Source organism: Gopherus flavomarginatus, chromosome 9 (genome assembly GCF_025201925.1).
Source record: "Gopherus flavomarginatus isolate rGopFla2 chromosome 9, rGopFla2.mat.asm, whole genome shotgun sequence".
Lineage (NCBI taxonomy): Eukaryota > Metazoa > Chordata > Testudines > Testudinidae > Gopherus > Gopherus flavomarginatus.
In genome coordinates, this window is record NC_066625.1 from 20,196,069 (window position 1) to 20,214,337 (window position 18,269).

The 18,269-nt window shown below is 45.0% G+C and overlaps 1 protein-coding gene across 3 annotated transcripts; it reads right to left on the minus strand.

Annotated features, from left to right (window-relative positions):
* Positions 1-1,247: 1,247 nt before the first annotated feature.
* Positions 1,248-16,870, minus strand: MPV17L (MPV17 mitochondrial inner membrane protein like). 3 transcript variants are annotated; one of them, XM_050967779.1, is made up of 4 exons: positions 16,484-16,870; positions 12,228-12,298; positions 10,608-10,637; positions 1,248-10,204 (listed from the first exon to the last, which is right to left on the minus strand). In XM_050967779.1, the coding sequence occupies exons 1-4, from the start codon at positions 16,794-16,796 to the stop codon at positions 10,025-10,027; spliced, it is 594 nt and encodes a 197-aa protein (XP_050823736.1). In that variant the 5' UTR covers positions 16,797-16,870; the 3' UTR covers positions 1,248-10,024. The 3 variants fall into 3 exon arrangements, with proteins under 3 accessions (XP_050823736.1, XP_050823734.1, XP_050823737.1); XM_050967777.1 differs by having other exon boundaries at positions 12,228-12,301; positions 16,484-16,840; XM_050967780.1 differs by lacking the exon at positions 12,228-12,298.
* Positions 16,871-18,269: the final 1,399 nt, after the last annotated feature.

Here is an 18,269-nt window from a genome sequence, read left to right on the forward strand (position 1 = left end):
ACTGACTACCTGTTTAATCAAGAATGAATGAATCAACTGAGCATTTAATTAGTAATTCTTTATTATTTCCATTTACTTGTATTTAAAGTACAGTTTGTGTTGAAAAATGACAAGAGACATTATCAAAAAAATGCCAAGCAAAAAATGACATGATTGGCAAAATTTAGTTGACATTTTCTTCATTTAATACTGCACCATTTTGTGTTCCCAAAGTTGTTTTTCTGGGGAAAAAATCTGCAAATTTGCCACCTCACATATGACTTTGTTCCACAGTCTTTCTGACTTGTAACTTAAACTGTGTGAGGCCAGGCCATGTAAGGTCTCATTTTGTATCAATAACCTAAAGCTCAGTCCTTCAAGAGGCTGAACTCTCTAGTCCCAATCCAGCAGAGCCCTTAAGCATGCATTCAGCTCCATTATCACATGCTTAATATTAAACAAGTGCTTAAAGGCTTTGCTGGATCAGGGATACAGCACTCAGATTCTTGCAGGATTGAGCCCCTAATACACAGACCAGGTTGACCAAGCCTTATAAACCTTTGTGTCTGAACTGGGTTTCAAGAGAAGCTGAGCTGATTTACGGTTTTGGGTGGAAATCGTCAAAATATGGTGGGTTATGCTGAGTTTTTGTTTAAGTGGAGTGATTTGTTTGAAGGCAGGGGTTTGGTGTCTGTGTCTATACAAAGTCTGATTGCAAAGGTTGCAGAGAGATGAGTAATAGAGACCACAACAGCATTTAAAAAAAATCTATTTACTCAGATTCCATTCTATGTGAAAGGTCAGATTACAGAATACAAAATACAGCAGCCCTAGAAGTACAAACTGGTATTCCATACACAAGGGCATATACAGGTCCAGGTAGATAGAACAGAAACAGTTTGAGTATCCCAGTTGAGGCTTAATGACTAAGTTTCACCTGGCAGTACTTTGGACCACAACAAAAGATATCTGACTTCTTATTTTTCTCAGTAAACTCATGTTACATTCACACTTTGCTCTCTGATTGTAAATTTTACAGCAGTACACTAAAAACCATCATATTATCTGTACTTTTCCTTGACTTGTAAAAGTTGGATACATTACAAATAGTACTGGTAATAAAGTCCTCAGTATAATATTCACATTTTTCCATCTTTGGACCAATTTCAGCACCTTGTCATGTAGGTGAGCCATTATCTTGCAGCAGAGTTTTTACATGGGTGTTGGGTGGTAACAGATACACAGAAAAACAGATTCCTGAATTACACAGAAAAACAGATTCCTGAATTACACACAGATACAGGGTCTAGGATATGATAGGTTGCATGCTGACAGAAGTGTACAATAGTGTATTGAACTTTAATACACAGATACATCTGTTAAAATAAAAAGTCATAAAAAACATGCCAACATAGTATCACTTTGCCATCTCACTTAGGTTCTGAGTTAACCTGCACTGGCATTAGAAAGTCCAAAAATTAAAGGTAATTGCATGTGGACATCCCTTTTCCCTGCACAAGGGCTGATCTTACATGAGAGCTCAAAAACGTTCACAGGCCCAGAAGCATAGAAGAAAGATGTGTTATTTTGTTGCTGGTCCACAAGAAATAAAACTACAAGGACAACAAAAACTCGATTCAGTATAAGAGTGATTCTACATATGCAATACCATAGGTATGCCTGTCCCTTCCACTTAGCATTCTCTTCTCTCCTTCACCTTGAAATGGCAGCTGTAATCTTCCATCTCCTGCTTCAGTCTGATGGGTCAAACCGTGCCATTTATTCACTGGGCTGAGTAGTGGACAATGTGGAACTGTACAGCCTCACATGTCTAAAAGAGCTGTAATTCCCTCCCTTAACAGTGAATATGGGGCTATGCAAGCTACATCATCTGCAAGGACAGTGCAACATGATCCACTAAATGCAGCCAGTCCATTCTCTGAGTCAGCACAGAACCCTACTGCCTACCTGCTCCATTTGGGATCCTTGCACCAAGAGAGACACACAAAATAGCCCCTGTACTCCTCTGAGCCAGTGGGAGCTGCAGGTGCTCCATGTCTCTCAGGATATTCACAAGTGTTTAAAGGCTAGATTTTAAAAAGTATTTATTTAGGCACCTACAGATGCAGATAGGCACCTAATGGGAATTTCAAAGCACCGAGACCCCTAATTCCCATTGGGAGTTGTGCAGGACTGAGCTCTCAGTGGGAATTGGGGCTAGGAGCTTTTGAAAATCCCACTAAGTGCCTATCTGCATCTTTAAGTGCCTAAATACATTTAAAAATTCATCTCCAAGTGACTGAGGAGCCTATGTCCCATTGAATTTTCAGAATCCTACTTACAGAACAAGAGAAATATTGCACTGGAACAGTACAAGTACTTCTACATAACATCAGATGTAATTACTACACTCTACTAGTCTCTCATCACTATGTATTGTGACCGTTATCAATTGAGCATGTAATTAACGTAAAGTACTTCAATCAATGTCACTGGCCTACTATGGCAGCTCAGGTACAACTAATTATCTTATTGTGCTTTGGATGTGAAAATAAAAGTATGTGATGCGTGAAATGGAAGCAGCTGAGCATATTTTATTAGATAAATAAATGTGACGCTTATTTCAAAGAGTGAGATATCAAACCTCATCATTACCAAGACTATATCAAGGGCCTGAGTGTGCAATCCTAATACAGACAAACCACACACATTGAATTATATAGCAGTTTTGCCTGACCTATGGCTGTAGGATTGGGCTGTTAAAGTAACGGTGAGATGAGAACACCACAAGCAGTAGAGGAATGCCAGAAAAGTAGATTCCTCAATCTCAGCCACTCAACGAGGGTGAGAGAAAGACTGAAGATGTTACATAAGCCATGCACTAGTGGAAAACATGAAAGTAAGGGGAAGAAAGCTCCACCTAAAAAGCCTGTGGCATCACTAACACAGGTGCAGTGGGGGGAAAGCTGGTCTTCTGATAAAAGCTCAGGAACAGGAGTCAGGGAATGAGTGTCCTCAACCATATGCTCACTGTATGACCATGGGGAAATCATTTGTGCCTCAGTTTCCCCAGCCATGAACTAGTCAGAAAAGGGCATTGGGAAGGTTAACTAATTCAGAGCAAAAGCTGCCATCTCTCCACAGGCAGCAGAGTCTCAGATGCTGTTGAACCCTGCAGTTGTGCTGTGTGTACAGGTTTTGGAAGTTCATGTGGGTTGGAAACTGTGTGTGTCAAAGCCCTGTTCAACGTAGACTGGCTGTGTTTCTGTGCTCAGCTTCTTGGGTACAGGATCGTTGGGTCACTGACCAAATCCTTCCCCCGCCTCCACACACATCTAGAGTGGGCTGCAAGAGCTGCGGAGACTACTCTGTTCCTGAGACTGGGAAGTGGACCTCAGGGCAGGTTCTCTGGGAGAGGATTACTCCTCTCTGCTCCCACAAAGATCAGTCCCCAGCCTAGTTACTCTGGGTGGGTGCTAAGAGGAGGATTTCCCCCCCGGAACATTTGTAAAAGGCTTTGAGCAGCTCAGATGAAAAATACTATAGAAATTAATGCAAATAATTATTATATGGAAGTTCCAATGTCATTATGTTGCTAACACTGTTCCAGTTCTCACATTTGTCATTTTAGCTTCATGATATTTCCACATATTATACTGTAGGTAAATCTGGCTTTTTCCTTAGATACTGATATTTCACTGTAATCACTTCATTTTACAAACACTCACTACAGTGGGGCCCTCTTATATTGAAACTATTTCTCAGTGAACCAACTTCATTCTGAGTAGAGGTTCACTAGAACCAGAACTGGAATCTGCACATTACAATGGGAGGCCATTTTGATCTTCCATTCTGCTTCCCTAGAAAGGTGTTTTCACTTTATGTGAGTTCACTAAAAAAAGACTCCACTGTATTTGATACAGCCTCCTCATACTGGTCTCCTGTACATTATTGACCCATTTTCAGCATGGAGAAATGCAATGAGTTTTCTCTCTTGGTTTTTGTCTTCATTTGAGACTCTTGATCTTTCTCACCATAAGTCAAATAAGTTATACATTTTTAACACTGAGGGTAATTAACCATTGGAACAATTTACTAAGGGTTGTGGTGGATTCTCCATCACAGGCAATTTTTATATCAAGATTGAATGTTTTTCTAAAAGATATGCTCTAGAAGTGGTTCTCAAACTTTTTTCATTTGCAGACCTCTAGAAATTTTTGAATGGAGGTGCAGACGTTTTGGAAATCTATTGTCTGTATATATAATTGAATTTTGTTTAGTCAGTTTTCAGTCTTAGTCTTTTGCTGAGCCCTTAGACATGGTCTGCAGACCACAGGTTGAGAAACACTACTCTAGGAATTATTTTGGTGAAATTCTATGGCTATGTTATACAGGAAGGCAGACTAAATGCTCACAGTGGCCCCTTCTGGCCTTGGAATTGCTGAATCTCTGAAAAGTCTGAAAGAATTTTTGCCAGAGCTGCTGCTAATCCATCAATTCATATATTTCCAGCAGGGAGTTCCCTAAGTCTGATTGCACCACTTTCTCTTCACCCTAAAAAGACCTCTAAAGTCCCAAAGAGTTTCCTCTTCTGTTTTAACCTGTAACGTACACAGATTTACCTCTACTGTATTCAGGACCGGTGCTAGGATTTTTCGCACCCTAGGCGCACAGCCATTTCGCTGCCCCCCGCGCTGATCTCGCGGCTACGGTGGAGCTGCCGCAGTCGTTCCTGCGGAGGGTCCGTTGGTCCGTGGCTCCAGTGGAGCTGCCGCAGGCATGCCTGCGGGCAGTCCACTGGAGCCGCGCGAGCAGCCGACCATCCGCAGGCATGACTGCGGCAGCTCCACCGGAGCCGCGGACTAGTGGACCCTCCACAGGCATGCCTGCGGCAGGTCAACCGGAACCGCCTGCTGCCCCTTCTTCCCCCCGGCAAAATGCCGCCACCCGAATAATCCTAGCGCCCTAGGCGATTGCCTAGGCTGCCTAAATGGTAGCGCCAGCCGTGACTGTATTCCATTATCATGGTCATCTGATACATCTCTGTAATGCTTGTATACAAAAATAATTTACAGTATCAATTGTTAATCTGTAATAAAATAAAATAAGCAACTAAATTTACAGGGCCATAACCCGCACTGTGCAGCTGAGGAGCGAATGAGCAAAGATGACTTTAAACTATCTTTCTTCTTCTCTAATCCTGGGGCCAGCTGGGTTCAGCCTGCAGTGTAGATTAGAAAAGCCTCAGGACCATAGCTCTGTGCCACTTGGAGATACACCTGCAATGGGGGAATCCCCAGCTAGCTGAGTAAGCTGCCTTTCTTCCTGGTGTGAAAAGCAAGTGGAACAGACCAATGTATTCCACATGTATAATGTGTACCTCTAAATAATAATAATCTAGCCTTTTTGTTTTCTTCAAAAGCAGCCCTATCATGTACATTTCAAGAAAGAAATGCAATTTGCATGAGAAGAAGGATGGATAAACAGTTTAATAAAATGCCAAGCATCCCATGCTATTTCACTGCATTCTCTTTTCCTGCTTGAATTCCACATACATTTTAACACAAGTAGCACTCACCTACTTTATGAACTGTGCACGTATATCTTAGAAACGAACACAAACTTTTTGACTGATGCTAATCTGTACATATTGTATTACAGGTCTAGGGAATGAAACACACTTCATTTGCTGCTCTATCTGCCAGGCACCCTCAATACTACACTGACATCAATGGAGTGATGAAAGGGCAGCAAATGACTTACAGAACCAGTAGAGAAAAGGGTTAATGTATTATTATGAAGCATCAAAACAAACATCTCCAATACAGGAAGATTCCAGCACCTCTTTTTTTTGACAGTTGCTCTGCCTCATGTTAAAAAATTTGCAGATTTGGTTTTATTTGCAAAATTCATTTCCATTCAGAGAAGCAGAAAATGTTTCCACTGAGGACAATTCCTTTATAAATATCAAAATAATATAAAATATCTACTACTTTGAACGGGTTCACACTTTTTCTGTCCCTGTCCTAATATACTCCATCATCTCATTTGCTTTTTTAATCATTGGTATGGATTGAGCAAGCATCTTAATTGAGTGGTTTACAATGACCATAGATCTTTCCCCTGAGAGATTACAACCAATTCTAAACTCACAGGCATTTGCACAAGTAGTTTAAATTGTTGTCCATTGCACTACATGTTGTTTACTTCAGACTGCCTCAAATCCATTGGACAGCTTCCTCTTCAATAATTTCAGAAATAAATGATTAAATTTAGCAGTCTCTAACATACCATCACTAATCTTTGCATGTTGATTTTACACATCTATTGAAGCTATCATTTTATGCAGGGGTGGCTCTAGCTTTTTTGCCGTCCTAAGCATGGCAGGCAGGCTGCCTTCGGCGGCGCGCCTGCGAGAGGTCCCTGGTCCCGCAGCTTCGGCAGCTTGCCTGCAGGAGGTCCCCAGTTCCACAGCTTCAGCACACCCGCCGCCAAATTACTGCCAAATCAGCGGGACCGGTGGACCTCCCGCAGGCAAGCTGCTGATGGCTGCCTGACTGCTGCCCTTGCAGAGACCAGCTGGGTGCCCCCCATGGCTTGCTGCTCCAGGCACGCGCTTGGAGCGCTGATGCCTGGAGCCACAGATTTTATGCCTTTCTTTCCTCCCAGATGTCCATGCTTGCTTCTGGAAATATATTATTTTATTAGATAATAAGTAATTAATAATAATCCCAGATTTTTATTTTCCTCTAATCTGAGAGGGAGTAGAGTCCAGTGGCTATAGCATAACGCTTTGAAGGCAGAAGTTCTAGATTCTGTTCTTGGCTCTGCCCTTGAATTGCTGAATGACCCTCAGTAAGTCATTAATCTTCTCTGAGACTCAATTTCCTCACCTGTAAAATGAGGTTAATAACCCTGATCCTAGTAATTCCATAACCTGCTCCTTGTGATAAGGACTTTGCAATAGGAGGTGCTATGTTCTGGGTGTGACGTAAAACTAAGGTCTTCACCGCTTATAGTCCACAATGATCCCATGGAACTTTTCACAAAAACATGGGTTTATACACACACCATTAAAGACAGTCACGTCCAAATAATGACTTTTACTGTTTACTGATTCTCTGCAAAAATACAACCATTTTCCAAGTAAAATTAAAATGGATGTTTCCCACCCTAATATAGGTATATTCCTTGTACCCCTTTTCCCATTGCCATAAAGTGAGCATTGGCTATACCAGGAGAAAATGGGATGGCAGAGGCTTTCCAGGTCGCAAATGTGGCATCAATATTATTATTAATATGCTATACATACTTAGATAGTGCTCATTAGCATAGCACATAAGTGAGCCAAGTAGCTTCTCATGTACCATATTGTGAAACCTAAGATTCTGGGAATGTCAGTCAGTGGCTGCTACTTTCCAGGGCAGGAAAAACTCAGACCTTCTTCTGGGCTTTTTCTAGATACTAACCTGAACTCCTAGCAGAATGTGACTCAGATATCAAAATGATCTAGGGCAGTAATTTTTTTAAAAATTAGTGTAATTGGAACAGACTTTCAAATTCTCACTTGGCCAAATTCAGACCCTGTATAAGCTACACCGCTACATTGAATAAAACCAAGTTGCTGTCGCACTTGGTCAGAATTTGCCTTCTCTACTCATTTGATCTTAGAAACAACCCCATGAAATGGAGGTGTCATGTGAATACATGCCTGATAGCAAACAGAGGGAACTCTCTGCCATCAGCTGAGTTCCACCTTGACTTCTTATATCTAGCCATACTTTTTTGGTGAATTTTGTGCAGTGTTCAGTTGACATTAAGTCTATTACAGCTCCTTTAGGTGGACTCTCTGGGATCACCTATGAAACATGCATCCAAACAGACATGAGGGCAAACCTGCCCAGCTGCTTGTCCATGGTTTGCTACTTTGGATGTTCTTGTTGGTAAGTACTATATCACCAACTCATTAGCCCCGCATATGTAGGAAAAGTCATATTAGAGTCTCCTAATCTACAAAGTGGTAAGAAATTATAGTATTTCCAAAAAGTAAGGAGCCAGTTCTTCAGATGGTGTATACTGACAGAGTTCCAAAAACTTCAAAGGAGCTATGCCAATTTACACCACCTGAGGATCTGGCCCAAGATAGCCACATTTTTGCATCTCCCACCCCTGAAACATTCCTACTAACTGCCAAAGCTTGTGATTACAAAGAGGTTTTAGAACAGGAAGAGAGATTAGTTTACTTATGTAGCCCTTAGCAACTTTTCAAGAGAAATGGAGGGAGTAAAAGGATTACTTAGATTCTTAAGCTTACTGAAACATGAGAACTACATGCTCCAGTGTGATTACACAAAAGAGCAAAGGAACAAAGAACTACCTTTCTATATACTGCAAACAGAAAAAACATGGAGATAAATCCTGAAGTTCTTACCCAGACAAAAATCCTATTTAAGCCAAGTTCCTGAATAACTGGTATCAGAAAAGTATATAGCACCAATGCACAGCTTGTAGAAACATCCAAAGCTTTAAAAATAAGAGTGGTGTTCCTCTCATTACAAATTTTACTAACAATTATAAGTATATATGAATCATTTCATCCACTAACGAACTGCATCTACTTCAAGGCATATCGGCATATTGTTATAGCACACAGCAAAGCAACACTAAATCTCAGTCATCATTTTTTCTCCAAGAACTATATTCTTTTCATTTTGTGCATGCTGACAAGGTAAAGAAACAGGGAACAGAAAATAACTGTCTTTCAACTCCGTAGGAGGGATTAGTAATCTGATATCAAACTGAACGTTATTTCTTATTATTTGCAATCCTGATAGCTGTCACATTTATTGGTAAAAGTTCAAAAACGATCACCAATTGAATGCTTTCCACATCTTACTGCAGACCACATAGAGATTGTGTATACTCTTTCTTGAAATCCTTGTCAATTTCCCTTATTTTCCTTGCAGTGGCACTCCTCCCAAGTTCCTTTCTTCTAAATGAATACAGTTCATCACTATACATTTAAGGCACATGCAGAAATAAAAATAAAAGCACTAGCTGTAATAGAATTATCACAAAAAGCATTAATTTGAGCACATTATTTCTAATTTGCTTTTGAGTGTTGCGTATTGTCTCTATCATACACATTCATCCATACTCCATACACAGTATGAATATTACTGAAAAGGAGTACAAATATCCAAATATAATGTTGATTTTAAAAGCTCTAACCAGAATAAATAAAGCCATCTTTTAATTGCCTCATTATCTTGAGGATATTAAATACACACACAGCAATAACAATTCAACAGCTACATCAGTCTTGCAAAATTCCATTCACTTACTCCAGTTGGGAAACTATGCTAAATAGACAAGTACATAAAATGTTGTTAATTTTTCTGTGTCATTGATCATTGTAGAGGGTGAGCAAATACATTTTGTGCTTAGGCTGGTAAATTTTGCAAGGCTAAGTTATTGTCTTTGTACGGATTCTCACTGCAGGTAAGGCAAGAGTTTTTAAAATGTTATAATCGGTTCCTATAAAAAAAAGAGTACATTTTTTTCTCAGAATAAATATAGATTCAGTACCATAGGTTGCAATTCAGAGAAAACTCCAGAGAATGCAAAAGCAATCTTGCTCCCATAATAACTGGCAGGTATAAACACTGATGATTTAATGTTCTATCCCCCTTTTCCTAGCAATTAGAAGTTGCTTGAAAATTAAATTACAGCTAATATTTCTCCCCAACGCGGCTGGCTACCATGTTGTGCAAATGCTCTTGCTGCACTGTAACAAGCAAGTGGCTAGAGTCCCCAGAGGAAACTAGCTGCCAGCATGAAAATAATTAAACAGCAATATACAATGGGTCTCTTTTCTGTGAAAATAAACAGGTGCAAAACCAAACGATTGCACTGTATATAATGACCACTGAGCCCTCGGATGAAGATTCATTTTAAAACACAGCAATCAGCTGGCGGTGCAATTCATTGCCCTTTATAAGCACATTTTAACCATTTAAAATAAATACTCCATTAAACAACTTCCTCATTTCTCTGATGGTTCTCCATCTGCATTGACCTTTTCTCTTCGGAACCACAGAAAAGCCGACTTTGCTGTGCCATCACCGCTCTGTTGTGAAAAGCATATGAAGATAGCCCAGAGAAAGCCACAGAGCCCAGTGTAAGCTGTTCTCAGGTAAACAGGGACCAGAACGAAGTTTGAAAGCTGTGTTGGAAAGAGAGTTCATTGTTAGGACCTGATCCTGCATTCCTTACACAACCAAAAATTCCATTGACTTCAATGGCAGCATTGGGTGGGCATAACACAGGATAGGACTAAGGATAGGCTAGGTTAAGTCCATAAATGGCTATTAGCCAGGATGGGTAAGGAATAGTGTCCCTAGTCTCTGTTTGTCAGAGGATGGAGATGGATGGCAGGAGAGAGATCACTTGATCATTGCCTGTTAGCTTCACTCCCTCTGGGGCACCTGGCATTGGCCACTGTTGGTAGACAGATACTTGGCTAGATGGACCTTTGGTCTGACCCGGTATGGCCATTCTTATGTTCTTATGACTGTATGGCTAAGAAAGGGTTATTGAGTTAGCACTGATGTTAACTTGAAACTCACCTGCACAAAAGGCCAGTACATCAGCCCAGTCTGAAATGAAAGTGATGGACTAATTACTATTATGTAATTCAGTTACAATGATTTATTTCAAGTATTCCTTTTTATTGACAGTATTTAACAAGGTCTAGGAAATACCTCAACAAAGTTAATAAAAGGTGTTCAGTTTCAAATCAGGTGGTTCAAATTAGAGGTGGTAATATTAGAACTGCAAATAACCCCCATCAGCTGCTACCCTAAGAATGTCTAAGACAGGGGTAGGTAACCTATGGCACATGTGCCATAGGCGGCACGCAAGCTGATTTTCAATGGCACTCGCTCTGCCCGGGTCCTGGCCACCGGTCTGGGGGGCTCTGCATTTTAATTTAATTTTAAATTAAGCTTCTTAAACATTTTAAAAACCTTATTTACTTTACAGACAACAATAGTTTACTTATATATTATAGATTTATAGAAAGAGACCTTCTCAAAACGTTTAAATGTATTATTGTACCGGCACGCGAAACCTTAAATCAGAATGAAGACTCGGCACACCACTTCTGAAAGTTTGCCGACCCCTGGTCTAAGAGATTATTCTGCCTCGGTTTATATACAAAAATCTGACAATGCGAACTTCAAAATCATGTGATCCCTCACATATAAGCACATTTACCAGATGGTTGAACAAATGTTTAAATGAGTGAATGTTTATTTCAGCTGTGAATGAAAAATACCACTGAAATTTATATTTATTTCACACTTGCAACGCTCCTTCTACTTGCTCATATACTGTAAACCTCTTTCTTAGAACTGAATTGATTAATTTACTCAGAGTAAGCAAGATCAGTAGGACACTGTTTAACCAAATGTTCTTACAAAGATATAGTGGGCACTGGTTATAAGAACACCCTCCATGGTGACAAAAATGCCCTTTTATCCTCATAGTGTAATTGTTCCATGATAAGAAGTGAAATGCTGACTTTGTTGCAATGTTTATCTTGTAAATTTTTTTCTCATGATATATTTTTCTTCCAAAGTCCGAAAAATCTTGAAAGTCCCTGATTTGCTCAGTTTTAGGATTTGTGCTGACTTTAACCCAACACTCGTTAGTGTCACCGATCTAAATTGGACATCAGTAGTCTTAAAAGTGTTCTTAAAAAAAGGGAAAACGGTCAGTGAAAAGTACAGAGTGAAACTGATAACTAAAAAAGATGTCTTCATAACTAATGTTATTAACAGGTGTTCAAGAAAGTGGTGCCAGCTGTACAACTAACTATTTACTGGTGGTTATTTCTCAAGATAAATGGTATTACAGCCCTTGAGTATAATTGTCTTTATTACATTGTGGATACTGTAATTGACACAGATTCCGATGCATTTGTAAATACATATGCTATACAATTTAAGGATGGAATCAGTTTGTCCAACTGGAGATGGTAGTGGTATCTGGTTACCTATAATTCAGTGTTAGTGCAGCTCTGCATGGAGCCCCCTGCACAGAATCCCAAAACAAAAGAAGTGAGAGGAAGCAGAATTAAAACAGAAACAATGTTGGAGGCTAGCATCCTATTTTGATTTAACTATAGCATTCAATAACATTAATTGTTTTGCTTAAGAGGGAGATTAATCAACTATTTGCCTCACCTTATATGTATTCCAGAATTTCTTTTTACAGTCGGAAAAAATGTTCTCTTTCCCCTGAAGTATACTCATGCCTGCTAGCAAAACATTTGAGACAATCAGAAAGATTGCAAAAAGGGCCAACATTTATTTATTGCATCAGAATTTTCACATTCTGTCACAATGTTACAAGTCTCTTTGAAAGAAAGAAAAGTTAGAGGGATAATAAAGAGCAAATGTTCTGCATGGCTGCTTTATCCTGCTATATCACATCTCCTGATCTGATTCTCTTAATCTTCAGTGGGGATACCAAAGAAGTGATCCAAACTAAATCTACTGTGCTGCATCTACAGTGACAAAAATGGGGTGGATTATTCATCAATGGTAGCAGCAGTAGAAATTGTGGTGTAGACAGGGCTCTGCATTTTGCTCAGGATTAGCTGACTAAGTGATCAAAATGCCATTTTTTGCCATCATAAACAGCACCTTTGATTAACTCCAAAGTGTAGATCTGAAGAGCAGAGTTGCTCTAAAATGTACTTGTTTAATATACTGTGGACAGCAGCTTGAAATTTATACACACACTAGCTGATCTACTGCCCATTAGGCTCCTAAGAATATACACATTGGAGCTTTGTCATTACACAAAAGGAGCCTGATCCAGAGGAGAGCTGTGCACGTGCAACAATGGTTGGAAGACAGAAGTTAGACAAATGCAAGTATTGGACAGTAAAGAGAATCAACCCCTGGAACAAATTACTATGAATAGAGTTTGGGAGTGCTGGATGTCTTTCTAAAAGATGTGCTCTAATCCAACCAGAAGTTATAGCCTGCATTATGCTGGAGGTTAAATTATATGATTATAATGATCCCTTCTGATCTTAAAATCTACAAATCTATGAATATACACATACTGTAGCCAATGGGAGTTGAAGATGGTCAGCACAACTCAGGATTGGCCCACTATAATGGATATTTGCATGCCATGGTGTGCCTGGTAGGTAGTGTCTCACTGTACCACTCATTGCACCTATCTGTTCACAATGGCGACTAGGCAGATAGCATTTGTTGACAGTCACATCTGTACTAGCTATGAGCGTCTGTCCTCCCTTCATTTCCTTCCAATCATACCCTGAATGATCTCTGTCTGACCATAAAATGAGAATCTCATGATACTTACAATGGTAAAAGAGTCTAACCACTTAGGGCGTGTCTACATAGAAAGAAGGCCAAAAATAGCTATTGCTCACAAGCTTCATGTGTGTATACTCTTATTCTGCACTAAGAGTGCCTTTGTGCAGTTTAGGTAATCATTTTAGATTAAGATAATTCAGAATAAGGCTCACTTATTCTGGAACAAGAGCATCCACACATGGAGCTAATCAATAATAGCTAGTCCACTTTAAATTCACATGCCCACCTTATTCTGGATGAACTTTCAGGAGTAGACAAGCTCTTCGCTCTTATCCCACACATGGTTTAAATTAAATGATAGTTTCATTTTACACTAGTCTTTTCTATAATGGTTTCTTACATTATTTCTCTTTCTACTCATCTGACTCATTTTTGAAGTCTTCACATTCATTAGCTTTGTTAAGGTTACATATTATCATCACCATCTCTAACAGCAGTGTTCCACTACTGGTGTATATTCCTAATACTGGGTCCGGCATAGTTCAGTTTCTAACATGTTGTGTAATGCTGATATTTGCTATTAAACAGCAGCTGTGTTCAGCTAGGAGGCAGCCGATGTAGAATCGTGAGTAAAGTAACACAGACTAGTTTCATCAGATATAGTTGGTACAAGCAGTCTGTAAAGTGCTTCATATCATTTGGGATTAATTGAAGGTGATAGGCCTGAATTACCACTTTTGCACCGGTGTAATTCATTGAAATCATTGACGTAATTCAGGCAAAACACAAATCATGCTGAAGTGAATCTAGCCCACTATATAAATGTTCACTATGTAGCTGGTATTAATAATTAATTGAATTCATTCTAAAAAATCCCAGAACTGCTTTCCCATCTATGGGTATAATGTGTGAGGTGCTCTGTGCACATCCTGAAAACCAAGGCTGGCCAAAAATTTAGCCCTTACTGCTAGCACACTGTGAGACTAGGCCTTGTTCTTTAAAAGTTTTGTTTAAAAGACTCATGGTGCAGTAAAGCACATGGAATGCAAATATCCCACCACAGAGACTGAAGAAGCTTGGATGAATCCGAGGACAAAGGTCACATTGGCATATGGTGCAAGGGGCACAACCATTCCTTGCTGCTGGGGCTGGGCAGGGGCTCAACCAACCCCTTCTGGAGAGGACACAGCGATTTGAACCATGGGATGATGGTGCAGGGGGCGCTGACATGGTGTTGAGGTGCAAGAAGGAGCACAATCTCAGGCATGGATAGGGGGTCTTGGGGGCCCGTCAGTGGAAAGGGGTGCAGAAGGTGCAGGAAGCTCAACTATAGGGAGAGACTGAAGAGTGTTCCGCAATGGTGGGGGGTTGCAGGCGGCTTGGCTATGGTGAGGGGGTGCAGGGTGCTGGACAATGGGGAGGAAGCATGGGGAGAGGGGGCTCGGAGGGCTCAGCCACAGGGGACCCAACCATGGAGAGGGGGCTCAGCCGCAGGGAGAGGGTGCAGGGGGCTCAGCCTCGGGGAGATGGCGCAGGGGGCTCAGCCATGGGGAGAGGACTTAGGGGACTGAACCGCGGGAAGGGGGTGCAGGGAGTTGGACTACTGGGAAGGAGCACGGGGGGCACAGCCATGGGGAGGAGGTGTGGAGGACTGAGCCACGGAGAGAGGGCGCAGGGAGTTCAGCCATGGGAAGGGGGCACAGGGGGCTCAGTCATGGGAAGAGGGCACATGGACCTCGGCCATGGGGACAGAGTGCAGGGGGCTTAGCCATGGGGAGGGGCACGGGGGACTCGGACACGCGGAGGGGGCACAGGAAGCTCAGCCATGGAGATAGGGTTTGGGGGGCTCGGCCCCGGGAAGGGGGTGCAGGAGGCACTTGGCTGTGGGGAGGGGGTGCAGGGAGCTCAGCCATGGGGACAGGGTTCGGGGGGCTCAACCCCGGGGAGGGGGCGCAGGGGGCTTGGCCATGGGGAGGAGGTTCAGGGGGCTCAGCCCCGGGGAGGGGTCGCAGGAGGCACTTGGCTGTGGGGAGGGGGTGCAGGGAGCTCGGCCATGGGGAGGGGTTAGGGGGGCTCGGCCATGGAGAGGGGGTTTGGGCGGCTCGGCCCTGGGGAGGGGACGTAGGAGGCGCTCGGCCCCGGGGAGGGGGCGCAGGGGGCTCAGCCATGGGGAGGGGGTTTGGCCCCGGGGAGGGGGCGCAGGGGGCACTTGGCTGTGGGGACGGGGTGCAGGGAGCTCAGCCATGGGGAGAGGTTTCGGGGGGCTCGACCCTGGGGAGGGGGCGCAGGGGGCTTGGCCATGGGGAGGGGGTTCAGGGGGCTCGGCCCCAGGGAGGGGTCGCAGGAGGCTCTTGGCTGTAGGGAGGGGGGGCAGGGAGCTCAGCCATGGGGAGGGGTTCAGGGGGCTCGGCCATGGGGAGGGGGCGCAGGGGGCTTGGCCATGGGGATGGGGTTCAGGGGGCTCGGCCATGGGGAGGGGGAGCAGGGGGCTTGGCCATGGGGAGGGGGTTCAGGGGGCTCGGCCCCAGAGAGGGGTCTCAGGAGGCACTTGGCTGTGGGGAGGGGGTGCAGGGAGCTCAGCCACGGGGAGGGGTTCGGGGGGCTCGGCCATGGGGAGGGGGTTTTGGCGGCTCGGCCCTCGGGAGGGACGCAGGAGGCGCTCGGCCCGGGGGAGGGGGCGCAGGGGCTCAGCCATGGGGAGGGGGTTCGGCCCCGGGGAGGGGGCGCAGGGGCTCAGCCATGGGGAGGGGGTTCGGCCCCGGGGAGGGGGCGCAGGGGGCTCAGCCATGGGGAGGTGTTCGGGGGGCTCGGCCCCAGGGAGGGGGCGCAGGAGGCGCTCGGCCGTGGGGAGGGGGCGCCGGGGGCTCGGCCCCGGGGAGGGGGCGCGGGAGGCGCTCGGCCCCGGGGAGGGGGCGCGGGGGGCTCGGCCCCGGGGAGGGGGCGCGGGAGGGGCTCGGCCGTGGGGAGGGGACGCAGGAGGGGCTCGGCCCCAGGGAGGGGGCGCAGGGGCTCAGCCATGGGGAGGTGTTCGGGGGGCTCGGCCCCAGGGAGGGGGCGCAGGAGGCGCTCGGCCGTGGGGAGAGGACTCCGGGGATTGAGCCACGGGAGGGTGTCGGGGCCTCAGGCCCGCTCCCGGCCGCACTCACCCGTGTAGAAGGCCAGGATGGCGACAGGCGCCCCCACCAGCTGGTCGCACAGCACCTTGGCCAGCACCGCGCCAGGCGCGCGGCCGGGCAGCGCCCGCTCCAGCCCCCGCAGCCACACGTAGTTGAAGTTGCCATGGAAGCTGAGGGCCACCAGCGCCACGTGCCGGGTCTGCGCCCAGTCGGGCTCCTGCCCCGGGCGCCGCCGCAGCAGCTGCTGAGCCGCGTCCCCGGCCGAGAAGAGGCTGCCGTAGAGCAGCACGTTGCAGAGCCAGGGGAACCGGCGCACCCCGCTCCGGAGCAGCGGCCCGGCCATAGGCTCCCGGCTTCCGGTGCCGGTTTCCACCCGCCGCCGGGCCAGAGCAGCAGAGCGCACAACGCCGCTTTGTGCTGCCTTTTCCGCCCCGCCTCTTGCCTGCCGGAGCCGCCCAGCCCCGAGCCTCTCGCCCGCTCTCCTCCTGCCAGCCCTGCCTTGCACCCGCCTCTAGCCTGCCCCTCTCCTCCCGGCATTGCCCCGCCTTACCCGAGCCCTCTCGTTCCCCCCTCAGACCTGCCTCTGGCCTTGCCTTGCCCCAGCCCTCCCTCCATACCTGCTGCGAGTCCTGTCACTCCCTCCCGCTGCAGGATCTACCCCCGCTCCGACCTGCCTCTCCTGTGAAACCTTTGTCTTCTCAGAGAGCCCCCCACATTTCTCCTGACCCGTCGCATCTGCTCCTCCATAGACTGCCCCCGTTCATAAACCCAGCAGAAGACCAACTCCCCATTGCTCTCAAACTTCCTGGACCCCGTTAACACAAAAACAGCCGTACTGGATCAGACCACGAAGCACAGTATCCTCCAGCAGACGCATCAGCGGATGCAGTAAGAACCCTCCTGTAGGTGGTGGGTAGATCATTCCACAGATATCTCATCCTCACCTCTCATAGCTGGAGATTTCTTTAAGCCTTGAAACACAAGGTTTAATATCCTGTCCACATATTTTATTGGTATTAAGCTTTATTGTTTTATTAAACTTCCATCATCCCAAGTTTTTCCTGAGCAAAAGTCATGTCTATTTGTACAACAGACTCCTATGCACAGTTGTATTGAAACTGTGCACAGAGCTGTGCCCCCACAAAGAATTTTAAATACATATCGTGAATCTAGTGCTGGGGAAAGGTGCTGGATTGACATCCTAGGGAACTATTTCCAGCAGGGAGGTGGCAGTTCAGGCTCTTATGTTCAATCAGTCTGTGAGAGCTCTACTAAAAGCTGTGGTGGTGGGTTTTGCAATGTGATCACTTGACCAATGAGAAGTATACTAAGGGTATGTCTACACTATGAAATTAGGTTGAATTTATAGATGTCAATTTTTTAGAAATTGATTTTATGCAGTCGATTGTGTGTGTCCCTACTCCAAGACCATTAACTCAGCGGAGTGCATCCACAGTACCAAGGCTAGCATTGACTTCTGCAGTGATGCACTGTGGTAGCTATCCCACTGTTCCCGCAGTCTCCGCCGCCCATTGGAGTTCTGGGTTGAGCTCCCAATGCCTAATGGGTCAAAAACATTGTTGCGGGTGGTTCTAGGTACATGTCGTCAGCCCCCCCCCCCATGAAAGCAACGGCAGACAATCGTTTTGAGCCTTAGTTCCGGGGTTATCTGTGAAGACGCCATACCACAGCAAGCATGGAGCCTGCTCAGCTCACCATCACCGTACGTCTCCTGGGTGCTGGCAGACGTGGGACTGCATTGCTACACAGCAGCAGGTCTTTGCCTTTTGGCAGCAGACAGTGCATTATGACTGGT